General features: G+C 44.6%; 1 protein-coding gene across 1 annotated transcript; it reads right to left on the bottom strand.

The window, feature by feature from the left end:
* Nucleotides 1–91: 91 nt before the first annotated feature.
* On the bottom strand, nt 92–13,044 carry gga1 (golgi-associated, gamma adaptin ear containing, ARF binding protein 1). Its single transcript, XM_084440514.1, has 17 exons — nt 12,982–13,044; nt 12,366–12,450; nt 12,032–12,107; nt 11,681–11,779; nt 8,319–8,442; nt 7,423–7,523; nt 7,128–7,208; nt 6,411–6,548; nt 5,965–6,046; nt 4,992–5,102; nt 4,685–4,816; nt 4,448–4,512; nt 3,472–3,665; nt 2,884–3,140; nt 2,441–2,610; nt 1,869–1,979; nt 92–1,587 (listed from the first exon to the last, which is right to left on the bottom strand). The coding sequence occupies exons 1-17, from the start codon at nt 13,022–13,024 to the stop codon at nt 1,477–1,479; spliced, it is 1,980 nt and encodes a 659-aa protein (XP_084296640.1). The 5' UTR covers nt 13,025–13,044; the 3' UTR covers nt 92–1,476.
* Between the last annotated feature and the right edge of the window lie 161 nt (nt 13,045–13,205).

Below are 13,205 nucleotides of genomic sequence, written 5' to 3' on the forward strand. Positions count from 1 at the left end.
GTTATAGCACCATAACCCAAATCAAACCAGTAAAGACGCAGACAGCCGACTTAAACCCCCAAGAAAAAGAATAACTTTAATTTCCCTTAAATACATATTTGCACTACATTCTCTCCATTCCCCTCATTCATTTGCTCTTTGCATCTTTCGTTTTTTTTTGGCAAATGTACATGATTGCAGAACTGTTATCATCACTATTTACAGAGTCAGAGCAGAGGCTGGAATAGGAGGGATGCTGGAATGTGGGGGAGGGAAGCGACAGGAGAGAGATACAGCAGCATACTGTAGGATGTAGTTACCCTTTAAACACAGATCTGGGACCAGCCTGGCATTAGCCCATCCTAATGCTTATGATAAAGGATGAGTAGGTCCCAAACTGATCCTAGATCTGGGCTCAAGAGCAACGTTCGCCTAAGATGCACAACCCGTTGAACAGCTAAAATTCCCATTCGTTTCACACTACAGGAAGCCTAGGTGGATTTCTGATGAAAAACAACAATAGTTGGAAGGCATAAACATAAAACATAGCAGGGAACCGAAAACTAAAAACAAAGATACAAAAATGAACTCTCAGCATAGGCACAAACGGCAGATTCAGACTAGGCGTCGGTACGAACCGACAACGCAACTCTCTTTGGGAACACAAACAGGAGAGAGAGGAGACGGGTGTGAGGCGGAGGTAAGGAATGGTTTTACGATGTGCAAAATCTCAAAAGAAATAGAGGTGCATGCAAGTTATGGTGTGGGCTACTGCGTGGGAGAAACCTCTTCAGCTAACGGTTGAAGAAATATAGTGTAACATTGTGTGGGAATGGGGAGTAGGAGGAAAAAGTGTGGTATAGAGCAAATCAAAACATGGAAAAGACATGCTAACTTTCTACAATCTGACAGCGATCGAGATTGGATGTCCTTCACAGAGGATTGACAGGATTGATTTGTCGTAGTTTTAGACACGTTTGACAACTCGCCATGACGGTACACTCACAAACCAAACTTTGCCTGAACACCTTACAAATCATAAAATCAAGACGAGACAATACCATGACATACAGTATTGTGCAGAATATGCTACCAGACGCGCACGCACACACACACACAGTTTAAAAGGCTTGACTTGATCTCTCAGAAGTCACTGCAATGATTTGATGTATTGACGTTCACACCGTTATTTGAAATGCAGTTCAAATGCTTTTGGAGGGAGATGTTTGGTTGTATTATAGGGTCATTGGAATGAAGAAAACAAAAACAAAAAACGAGTAGAGATGACGACAATATAGGAACGAGGGATGACGGAAAGAGGAGAGGACACAGGAAGGAAGGAGGGAGAAACCGCCTCAAAGACTGGTCTGGGATCAGCGTTCCTGGCTCAAAACAAGATCCATTACTGCTCAAATGTCCAGACCAGCGCTTGGGGGCAACCTCGACCTACACCTACAGGAAGCAGCGGATCAGGCGACAGGGAGTTGGTGCGTCCCACTAAAGCTTCCCCCAGGTGTCCGGAGGGGGGAACTGTTCTACGTCGCCCGATTCGTCGTGCGATTCTTCTCCCAGGTCGAACGTGAGCTTGTATCGCAATCGCACCTTCTCCTGAAACGGAAGACAGTGGGATACACACCTGTCAATTGAAAACAACGGACAAGGACATCGCAGATGACATTTCTGCCATATTTTCTCAAGGCTCCCCTCTCTCTTATCTATCCAATATCTATCTGTTGTTTGACAGAAAAGCTGCCCAACCCCCAGGACCCTTTAAGCAAACTGTTGAGGTGAATTTTGAGCCCGGGAAAGAGAGAAAGGGAGAGACGGAGAGTCTGACGGGTGGTGAGGCAGGCAGGCAGTCAGGCGGACAGAGAGGGGAAGCGTGGTACCTTGTGGGGGTTGGCCAGCAGCAGGACCTGTGTGATGGCGGCGGGGGGCAGGATGGGGTTGAAGGCCGGGAGCTCGGTGCCCGAGGGGGGCTGCAGCTTCACCTTCATCACCTGGAGACACCACAGGCAGGGCAGGCAGAGAAACCAAAAGACGGCAGCCGTTATTACTCCTGTTAGGGTACTAGACCACGCAGCACGCCACACATACACACACTCAACGTCATGTGACTCGCAGGCGGCGCGGAGAAGACGAGTGGAATTTGAGACAGGGATAGAAAGAGAGGCTGAGGGGAAGGGCTTGAGAAAGTAAGATGGAGAATCAAAGTTGAGTGAGAGCGAGAGAGAGATGCCAACGGTGGTCAGGGCTCACTTGTAAAAAAGATAGAAATCTCAACGTGATTTTCTCTGGTTAAATAAAGGATAAAAACAACAACAACAAAAAAACAGTGACTGTAGACCTATAAAGGGGTGGGTTTAACCCTAACCTCCCCCACTGTGGGGGGAGCAGAAAGAGTGAAAGAAAGAGCATAGAGAGAGAGAGAGCGACGGGCAGGTGAGTCCGGGGGCTGTACCTTGGGGACGGCGGACTGGAAGCGGATGTTGGTGACGGGGGTGGGGGCGGAGGACAGCATGGAGATGATGACCACCAGCACGTCGGGCCGGCCTGGCGGACAGTCCCGAGCGAAGTGGAACAGCACCCGCAGGCTGTGCTTGTCAAACACCGTCACCGGCAACATACTGCCTGGAGAGAGGGAGGGAGGAGGAGAGAGAAAGTGATAAGCGCATTGTGTTGCCTCTGGGTATGAAATGCGCTATACAAATAAAGCTTTGATTGATTGATTGATTGAAAGAGAGAGAGACAGTTGGAATATGTCATGTTCACTGTTCTTGAGAGCCACTCTGCGACACTTGGATGTAATAAAAATGTTAAAAAAAAGTTATCGGGATGTTGCAATTATCCCAAATTCAAAACAACCACAGTGCCGAGCAGAGATTATCTCAGTGTTGGGCTTACTGGGTTTTATGGATTCCAGAGGCACTGTCACATTAGCCAGGGAGACGTCGTCCTGGGGGGCCGGGGCTGGAGCCGCGCCCTGCGAGGGAGCCCCGAGGCTGGGCTGGGGGTTTAGGAGAGCCCCAGGCTGTTCGGAGGAGAAGGCCAGGACGGGGCTCGGGGTGGCGGCGGCGGCGCCCGGGACAGGACTGGGGCTGGAGCTGGACTTGGTCTGGAGGTCGCGCAACGTGGGTCTGGACTGAGCTGGTAGCTTGTCCCTGGGCGGGTGGGGGATAAAGATGACGGTTAGCTTTGCTAAACATATGTTGTATAGGGTCCTATTACCTGACTATAAAGTTGGCCAATAATGTGCACAATCACTTGTTACTGGTATGGTCGCAATTTCAATACTCCAAATAAGCATCTTATGCTTTGTAAATCTTCCGTCTGCCCACCCAGTCATAGTCTCAATGGACACCCTACATAATTAAAAAATGTAAATTTATCCTCCCCAGTCATACGGTATTGATAGAACTAACCCCGGTTAGATCAGAAGAGTGCTCGCTGAGTCTAGCGGAGAGGATAGGTGTGCCGTAGGGTTTGACCTACCATTTGACCTGCTGGCTCCCGGGAGGTAGGGACTGCTGCAGGAGCGTCTTGCCCAGCAGGTCGAGCCCGTCCAGGGGCTTGGGGGGGGCGGAGGGAGCGGCTGACGCGGAGGGCGCCGCTGGGGCCTGGGGGGGCGGGGCCACGGACGGTAACAGCACCGCCGCCGGCACCGGCGTCTCTACGCTGTCGGACGACTGGGAGGGACAACAGGCAAAGGGTTAGTGGAGTGAGAGTGTGTGGGTATTGATGTTGTGATGGCAAATATATATAGGTCTTAGGGCCATCACTAGTACTGTAAGACTTTCTCTTTGTCAAAGTTTCAAATTGTTAAGATTAAACAATGTGTTATTTTAAGGTTAACCATTTGATTTGACTGACTGTAGAAGTATTTTATCCAAGTCCCTCGTCCTGCTATGAGCTTAGCAATGAATAACGAAGCCTTTATCATGATGTCATACATTCTGAAACTGATGATGCGTGTGTGCTATTTTTCTGCCGGAAATTCTGTGCGTACAGTAAGAAGCGTCCTGCTGTGAGCTACTGGCGAGGCGAGCTGCACAGATAACGTGCCAAAAACAAGTCTTCATCTGTGTGTTGATGGTCGTTCTGACCTAGCTTACTAAGGTCGCTATGCAGCTCCATCTGTATAAATGCCTGTATGCTCTGAATGATCAGTGACTCTTAGTGGGTCTCTTGGCGCTGAACACATTGTTCACTGCTGGTTAAAACCTTCTATTAAATCTTAGAATCAACACTAAGAGTTTAATTGTGTTTTCAACTTTATTTGATTCATCTCACTCTTGGGTACATGATTACAAAATGTAGACGCATGCAATGGTAAATAACCACGATAGCATCATATCCACGATAGCGTCAAAGATATGAAAGTAAAGTTTTTAACCATAGACAGAAGGGTTTAAGCTAGTGTGTGTGTCTCGGTCTTTCTGTCTGTCTGTGTCTGTCTCAACTATGTCACCTGAAAAGAGTTCCAGTCTCCCGATTGATGGGTTGGGTTTGAGTTGGTTGTTACTTCATTAAGCCCTAAGAGGACATTAAAAACAGTCAAGTAACAAGATTACAAAAAATTAAAACCTAATGCCAAGTCAAGAAAAGTAATTAAAAGAAACACGCAAGAGAATTGCTTCATCAATCATCTCTGATGAGAGAGAGATAAAAGTGCAACTCGGTGGCTTTCCTAACGACATGAGCTTACCTAACGACATGAGCTCATCGTCCAGCAAGTTGATGCCCAGATCTTGGGACGGTGTCTGTAGAGAGGGCGTGTCCGGGTAGGGGGGCGAGGTATCCAATCCCGTCAGGTCTAGGAGGGCCGTGCTACTGCTTCCTGATAGGGGATTGGACCAGAGGAGATACGGAAATGATATATCCCTTTGATCTTGAATCCACGCAACGAACGAGCGCCGAGCCTACCGTTAAAACATCCATGTACGAATTCTGGATAACGGCTTAGAGACGAAGCAGTACTCCCTACAGAGGCCCCTCCCCCTTCTCTCTCTCACCTGGTAGTGTGGGCGTGGCCGTGCCGTCTCCATTCACCACCTCTCCCTTCACCAGCTGCCTGTACAGGTTGATGACCTGCGTCAGGCTGTCGTTGGCCTGTAGGATGTCGGCTGGACGGCAAGAACGACGCGGTTGTTATAAAAAGTCTACGCATCAAGCAACATAACGCTAAGCACTACATTAACACCACATAGCTCAACATAGCACTACATAACTACATCATGCTGTCACCAGCCTGCAGGACGCTGGCTGGAGAACCAGAGGAGAGGTTTACACAGAGCTTCACCCAGATATAACCTACAAAACGCTTTCAGTACAGAATCTTTATTTTCTCTACTGATCTTGATTCTGGTGGTGCTGGTATCTCTGTGGTCTTGCTCTTTAGGAACAGACTCTAGGGATGAGTCCGAATTTTCAAATAGTCATGCCAGTCTGTCTCAACTATCTCACGTGTGTTTGTGTGTGTGAGTGTGTATAAATAAATAAATAAATAAATATATATATATATATATATATATATACACACACCAATACATTGCTGAATGTCTTCCGAATACTCGGTCTTAAGAACAGTAGACTATTCGAAAATGATATTGGTCAGTCATGCACATCAGTATGGAGGTTTTTTGGTGTCTTTATTCAAATGGCAATGCATTTTTCAATTGGCAATTCAATGTTCTATTTTGTCATGCAACTTGAAAATGCAAATTGGGATTGCATTTTCATTTTCAACTTCTCTGTGCATTATTTCACTCAATATTAAAATTAAAATGCAATCGTGTGATTTGCAATTCCATTTTCATGTACCAGTTATGTATGGAAGTTTGAAATGCAATAAGAGATTGCATTATCATTAACATGGAAGGGTAGATAATGGAATATTGAATTGCCAATGGAAAAATGCATTGCCATTTCAATAAAGACACCAAAAAGCATCCATACATCCCTAACACGCTCACAAACATGTCTTACCCAAGGCTTCGTCGTTGTCCTCCGTGTCACTGGCCAGTCGGAACAAGGTGGGCCTCATCTTCTCACAGCGCTGGTAGAGGTCCTGTGTAAACGACCACAGCGTTAACCGTCATGTTACACGAGTCAGGACACAAAACCAAACGACTGGCTGAATATTTATCATAATCAACCTCAAATGTGTTTTGTCATGTGGCACGTTTACTGGCCACGGTCTTCTGAAAACATCACGGATCCAAACAGTTAGATGTAGTTAGTTGTGCTTTAATTTAGCTCAAAGCCAAACGCATTCCTTCTGGCGATCTACCACTACCTCGATCAGAACCTAGGGGTGGCGATAAGCGCTAGGTAATCTTGTGATGCTAGACTTTGGAGATCTCCGCCACCAAAAGTCTGGAGACATCTCCATTGAAAATCGTCGCTAGAACTGCTAACAAGCTGTCGCTGACCTTGATGAGCTCCTCGTTGCTCTGGGAGCTGCTCTCCTTGCTGTAGTCCCCCAGCAGCTGGCTCAGTAGCCCCACGCTCTCTTTCACTTCCTGGATGGCGTTGACTCGCTTCGACACCTTCTCCATACGCTTCTGGTCCTGGCAGAAGCGTGACAATGGTGAACGTCTAACAGGTGTCACCACGTCATTCGGCAGTATGGCAGCCACCCTCACTTGCCCGTCGCTGGATCCGATCTCGGGCCCTCGGACTTACAGATACATATAACCACCTCCCCCTAAACAGTGCTTTAGCCAGCTGCGCCGCAGAAATTATTCATCCAATAGCCAAACTATACATTGTTTAGGAAAGAGGGGGGGTTGTGGGGACATTATAGTTGTAGTAGTACATCACAGTTTAGACTGGAGCATAACACATAAAAATGTTTTTAAAACCGTAAAGATTTACTAATTAGGATTCATGTGAGTAGTGATATTAGGAACTGTGAGGAGTGATTCATAACTGCATACGCGATGATGAGGTAGTGATCTAATGAATTGTGTATTCAGAGCCCCTTCCCCCAAGCCCCAGACAGACAGACAGACAGACAGACAGACAGACACACACACACACACACACACACACACACACACACACACACACACACACACACACACACACACACACACACACACACACACACACACACACACACACACAGTGAACTGATCATGACTGACCTCCTGCACCATTTCCTTGATGAGTTTGTTTGCCGCTCTGAGGTCTTCGGGGTGAGCGCTGTTCAAAAGGCGGGACAGCGTCTACACGGACAGGAAAGAGGGAAGGAAGGGAGGAAGAGAAGGAGGGGGAAGTGGGGGAGCGAGGTAAACAAAAGTACCATACCAGCCATGAATGAATGGTCACAAAGAGTTAAAGGGTGGGTGAGAGAGAAAAAAATACAAATTCAACATCAACGTTATCAAAGCCGCGGACGGATCTTAAAAGGACCTTCTAGGAGCCTTCGTCCTCTTTTACCTTGGACTTCTCCTCATCCTCAAAGATGGCGTTCTTGGGTCGGGCCGGCGGAGGCAGGTGAGACGCGTCCTCAGGAAGGACTGGGTCCTGCTTGACAATGCCTGGAAGAGACCGGCGGACCGGTGTCCACTTCCCATGAGTAAAGAGCCCCGTCAAAACAACCCCCCACCACTTCAGAAGGTACAGCCTGAATCTAGGTCATATGTTTGATTAGAATAGCAACATTGTTTTAACTATATATACCTGTAAACCATAGAGAACTTGCTGCTGCGTTACAAACACAGGCATATTAGTGACGTGGTTCTGGGCCAGGCCCGGAAATATAATTTTTACATTTAGCAAAGCAACAAGACAAAGAGTATGTTCTTGAGTCAACTCGTTGTGTGACTTGATGGGTTTCGAACTGTTTTCTTCGTCACACGTCGCTGCGTGAAATCAGTGAAAAGCAGAAGAAAGACTGAAGTCACTGAGTTTGAGTCATGCGGTTATTGGAAATACAAATGGAGGAACTTAACACTTCACTTGTGACTTGTCACGTGGTATTGTTAGCTGTCACTGTGCTGCTTGCCAAGTATAGGCAAGTGTAGCCTACTTGGAGCATGTACATAATTCATCCATGCCCGATACCTTTATTTGTATAGTTTTGTGTAATTTCTTTGTAATTATTTGTTGTTGTTTTTTTAGAGCACATCACAGAGCCAGCAGTAACATATACATGTGACTAATAAAATCAGAATCTTTAAACTGCAATACGAGTGTGCATACTATATACTCAGAATAAGCCATGGCATAACATGGACTATTCACACAGCAGATTGACATATAAATTCCAAAGACGGTCTATTTTCAGTTCTCTTAGTATGCTCTGTGAGTGTGGTGAGTGTCCCTTGGCTCACCCTGTTTCTTGAGCATCTGGTAGGCGTCTGCTATCTTGGTCTCGTCGGGCAGCCCCACCATCCAGCTGTACATCACCTCCAGGACCTTCTTCTTCACCGCCTCCGGGGCCCGGGACCCCAGGTACTGCAGAGGAGATGAGGGTAGATGGATCAGTCAAATCAAGTCAAACTTTATTTATATATCACATTTCATACACAGAGGTAACACAATGCACTTCACAGAAAGAAAGGGGGGGGTACATTTACCAGAGGGAAGTAAAAACAAAAAAAACAGTTCACCCATTTGGCAGGAAGGATGGGGGCACATTAAAAACAGTAGAAAACATAACCTAGCATTGATAGAAATGTTCAACAATTCATGTAAGAATCACTATTCTATTCGACAATTTCCGAAAAAAAAAAAAAAAATCTTCATAAAATATATGTACAGTAGGACCCCACTTATCCGAACCCAACGGGACCGAAGGTCGTTCGTATCTCTGAAATGTCCGGATGACTGAAACTTATGTTAAAATGCACCAAATTCAATAAGTGGTATACTTGGTTCATATAGACTCATAATAGACCAATAAATACCCTTAATTACTTGTGAAAATGCATCAAAATTGCAATCAAATAGCCAACTAAACTCATATAGCCTAGCCTATAATAGACCTACAGTAGCCTATAATAAAATAACCGAATTTCCACTTGAGTGCATGCTTTGATCAAATACAGAACTTTATTCTCAAATGAGGCGTAGGCTGCATCGATAGGCTACTGTATTCGCAGAAAAACATGGTATAGCCTAAAAACAACCCAAATTAGAACAATTAGAGCAAATGATAATCAATAAATAAATAAATGAAATGACAGACAAGTTGTCATGTCTTAGGCTATTGTAGCCTAAAAGAAAGTCTCTAAAAACAACCGATGTAGGCTAACGTGGCCTAGGCTGTAGGCTATTATTTAACAAATACAGTAGGTCTAGTAGGCTAATCTACATGCTCACAACACGTCTGTGTTCCTGAAGCCCATTAACTGGGAACGAAAAATGACTCGATGCTCCTCTGCTTCAGGTTGCTGACGCGCTTTCTGGCTACCAAAGAATGCAGCTCTCGCGCAGCAGACTCGTTTGCATTTTGCGCTCGACATTAAAGTAACAAAGAAATGAAACGTGACAGTACTGTTTTTATTCACAGTAGGATACAGTACTGTAATGAAAATCCCACCAGTAACCAGATAACAGGCAAAAAAAAAAAAAATACGTTTTTTAAGCCTGTCCGGTAGACCGGGAGGTTCGGATGAGTGGGGTCCTACTGTATGTATAAATATATTTTGCACAAATTTATTTTCAGATTTTTTTCACATTTTATGCTTGGGATGTATTTCAGTGTTTCCCATACCATTATGGGACCCCCTGTATTTAATGGGTTACTGCAGTCAAATGGTGGAAATGTAATAGAAAATTCTATCATAATCGAATCAAAAGTCGAATCGTCTCCTCTAGATCACCACTAGGGATGCACGATAAATATCGGACAGATAATTATCGGGCTGATATCAGGAATTATGACGTCATACAGATAAATCCGATAACGTTAAGAATAGCTCAAATGAAAATTTTAAAAAAGAAAAAAGAAGTTTGATAACGCGGGATTGCGTAACTTGCCAGTACTGTATGGTATGATTAGGAAGAGGTCTGTTTGAATTCTTTCTTTGCACTGCCTGGTTTGTCTGCAAATTGATGTGGATGGTTTGGGAAGAGGGACGTTTTTTTCTTTTGAAACAAATCAAGCGTTCCGTTTCTCCTGCCTGAGCCGTAAACGCATACTTGCCAACCCTCCCGATTTTCACGGGAGACTCCCGATTTTCAGTGCCCTCTCCCGGTTTTCTCCCGGGGTCATATTTCTCAAGCATTTCTCCCGATTTCTGACAATTAGATTTACTCACGAGTCACGACCTGTTTCATTCTAACATAACGCTCCAAATGTTACTCTTTCCACTCAGTAATCATTCAATACAGCTACACCGTTGTTTGGTTTCCATGGTAGCTGTGTAGTCCGCGCGTGCGCTACAGGACTTTCTCCCTGAGGATCTAGCGTCTACCGTCTCTTGACTGACAGAAGAGAGAATGAGCTCTTCAAAGAAATAAAAATACTCATGTAAATTCCAGCCTCAGTGGAAAGTAGAGTTTACTTTTCTCACTGAGAGTTTTCGAGGAAAGGGATATTATATGCTTTTTGTAAACTGCAGAGTAGACTTCTGTATCAAGCATGGTGGTCGCACAGACGTAAAACACAAAAAGGCCGCGACACAGCACAACCATTAAGGATGGTGCTACAGGCAGCAAGGCATTGCACTTACAACTACAATAAGCATTTGTAGATGGCCACAGAGGGCCGAGGCATGCACCTAGACTCCATGGTGCAGCCGGGTAAAAAGTAAACTCTTATTTGAAATGAATGTACTGTATATGATACTGATATATACTAGGCTAATATATAGGCTATGATACTGACATGATCTGATACTGATACGACTAATATGATACTGATATATACTAATTTATACAGATATTGCCCATTCAATTTCAGTTCAATCCCTCATGAAATAAAATTATTTAACAATATAAATCCTGTTGTGTGCTTTAAAAATAATAATAATAATAATAAAATATCATTTTCATAATGTCAGTAGGATACAGGAAAATGTCTCAACCCCCCACCCCGGAATTTGGTTTTAGAATGCTCCCTATTTCTGAGGTCTCAAGGTTGGCAAGTATGCGTAAACGGCCTGTCATAAACCTCCCCTGCAGAGAAGCTCGGTGTAAATAAACACTTTACTAAGGCTAATGTTTACATTTGCTATTAATTTGAAAGAGAGAGTTTTGTTTCCATTACTTTATGGAGCACAACAACCTAGCATCTGCACTGAATTGTTTATGTGCTAAGAAGAGTGATTCACTAGATTATTCACTGTTCAGGGAAATACAGAGGACTAGGAGCAGTTTATTTGAAAAAAAAAAATAATGTGCAGAGACAGAACTGTTATTGGTTTTTGTTTTGTTAATAGTAGTGATGATATTTGGTTAGGACAAAGCTACTGTTTGTTAAATCCACCTTTGTTTACCAGTCTTTCTTACCTCCAGGTGTGCAAAAACTACAGGTGAATCTAAATTTTAAAATGAATAAATATTAATATATTATCGGTTATCGGTATTGGTCTTGAGAAGCAGGAAGTTATCAGTATCGGTATCAGCTTGAAAAAAATAATATCATGCATCTCTAATCACCACCTATTCTAAGCACAACTGTATTTTTTCCCCCCACCAGCAGTACACGTAGACTCTCAGCCAGTCAGTCAGCCAGCCAGTGCAGTACCTTGGGCGAGACCACCTTGATAAGCTCATTGAGGAAGCGAAACTTGCCCACTTCATTGTGGAACCTCTTCCCACAGTTCTTCATGCACGTCTCCAGGACCTAACAGAGAAAAGTTAAAAGTTAGCATCATGTCTGGACATAATAGGCTAGGCTATTAGCTACACAACAGATGATGAACACATTTGACATTTCAAAGTCTCAAGTCACTTAGTACATTAACCAGGGGGTGGAAAATAATCCAATTTACTTTCTCATTCTGTATATTTTGGATAACAGAGCTGTTAAAAGCTGTTATTAAAGTTCATCTTATCTTAAAACAGACTGATGGTTAATCCAGAGCTGGATCCTCACCGTGAGCGCTTGCATGGCCTCCCACTCCTGTGGTGACTGGATCTTGTGGGCCAGAAGCCTGGTAGCCAGCTGGGGCCTTGTGGGGAGAGAAAAAAAAGAGATGTCACTGATGGCTCACATGATTGAGTAAGTCAAAAAGTAAGTCAATACATGTCTGCATGTGGTGACTCATAAGATAGAAGACATATGCCAGGTCCTGAGGGACTCTCCCTCTGTCTCCCCCCAATAACGTGTTTCCAGTTGCACCCTCTTCTGCCATGTTCAAACATGGAGGAGAGAGAATAGTGTCGGTCTGACAAAACCAAGTATTGGATGGAAAGCTTCCCTCTCTCACCCTTCAGGCTCATTGCCGAGCTGTTCACAGAAGCCCCGGATACTGTCCCAGTCCGTCTCCTTGTTCAGTGGGTTGGTGGCTTTATCTGCGGAGGATAAAAGCACAATTATGTACCCTTGACTGGTCAAGACCATGAACTGTTTTATGTTTAGCTAGCTGGCTAGTTCTGTCAACGTTGAAGACCGGGACTCCTCCCCAATGACTGTACCACAGGCTGAAGCTGTGTGATGAACTTGAGGCTAGCTCGCAAGCTAACCTGTCTCGAGAATATCCCTAAATAAACCGGTCGCATTGCATTAATAGCAAAAAGTGCTCGAAGAATAAATAAAATAAACGGTGTTTATGGTTGTCAAGTCATAATTCCGCGTTAATAATTCAGGGTGAGGTGTGTTTTTGTTCCTATTCAGCGCTATCAGTATCGGCTGGTTTGCAATTGCACTTGCTGTTTCCTAGGCTAGCTAACGTTCCCATCGGGGACCACTGTTTCACAACAGTGGAGGATTCAAACTATCGTCGTTACCCTTTCTCCATCTCATTCCTCTCCGTTAACTCTTCTATTTATCAAATATGGTGTCGTTACTCGTTATAATAAGTGTAAAAGCATCGCATGACTCACTGATGCGAGACTCCAAGCTCTCTTCGTCCGGAGGCGCCGCCATCTTTCGGGATTCCAGTGACAGCCAGGCATGGATGTATTAGCCAGGCAACTGTGGGAACTATCCAACTATCGCGTTGTTCTGACGTAGTGCTCGACAACGTCAGGTATGCGTGGATGAGCTAAAGGGACGTTCGAATGGAAAACTTCAGCTGTAATACACACAATTTGCAGAACAATGCATA

The sequence above is a fragment of the Borostomias antarcticus genome (genome assembly GCF_949987555.1).
Source record: "Borostomias antarcticus genome assembly, chromosome: 7".
NCBI classification, from domain to species: domain Eukaryota; kingdom Metazoa; phylum Chordata; class Actinopteri; order Stomiiformes; family Stomiidae; genus Borostomias; species Borostomias antarcticus.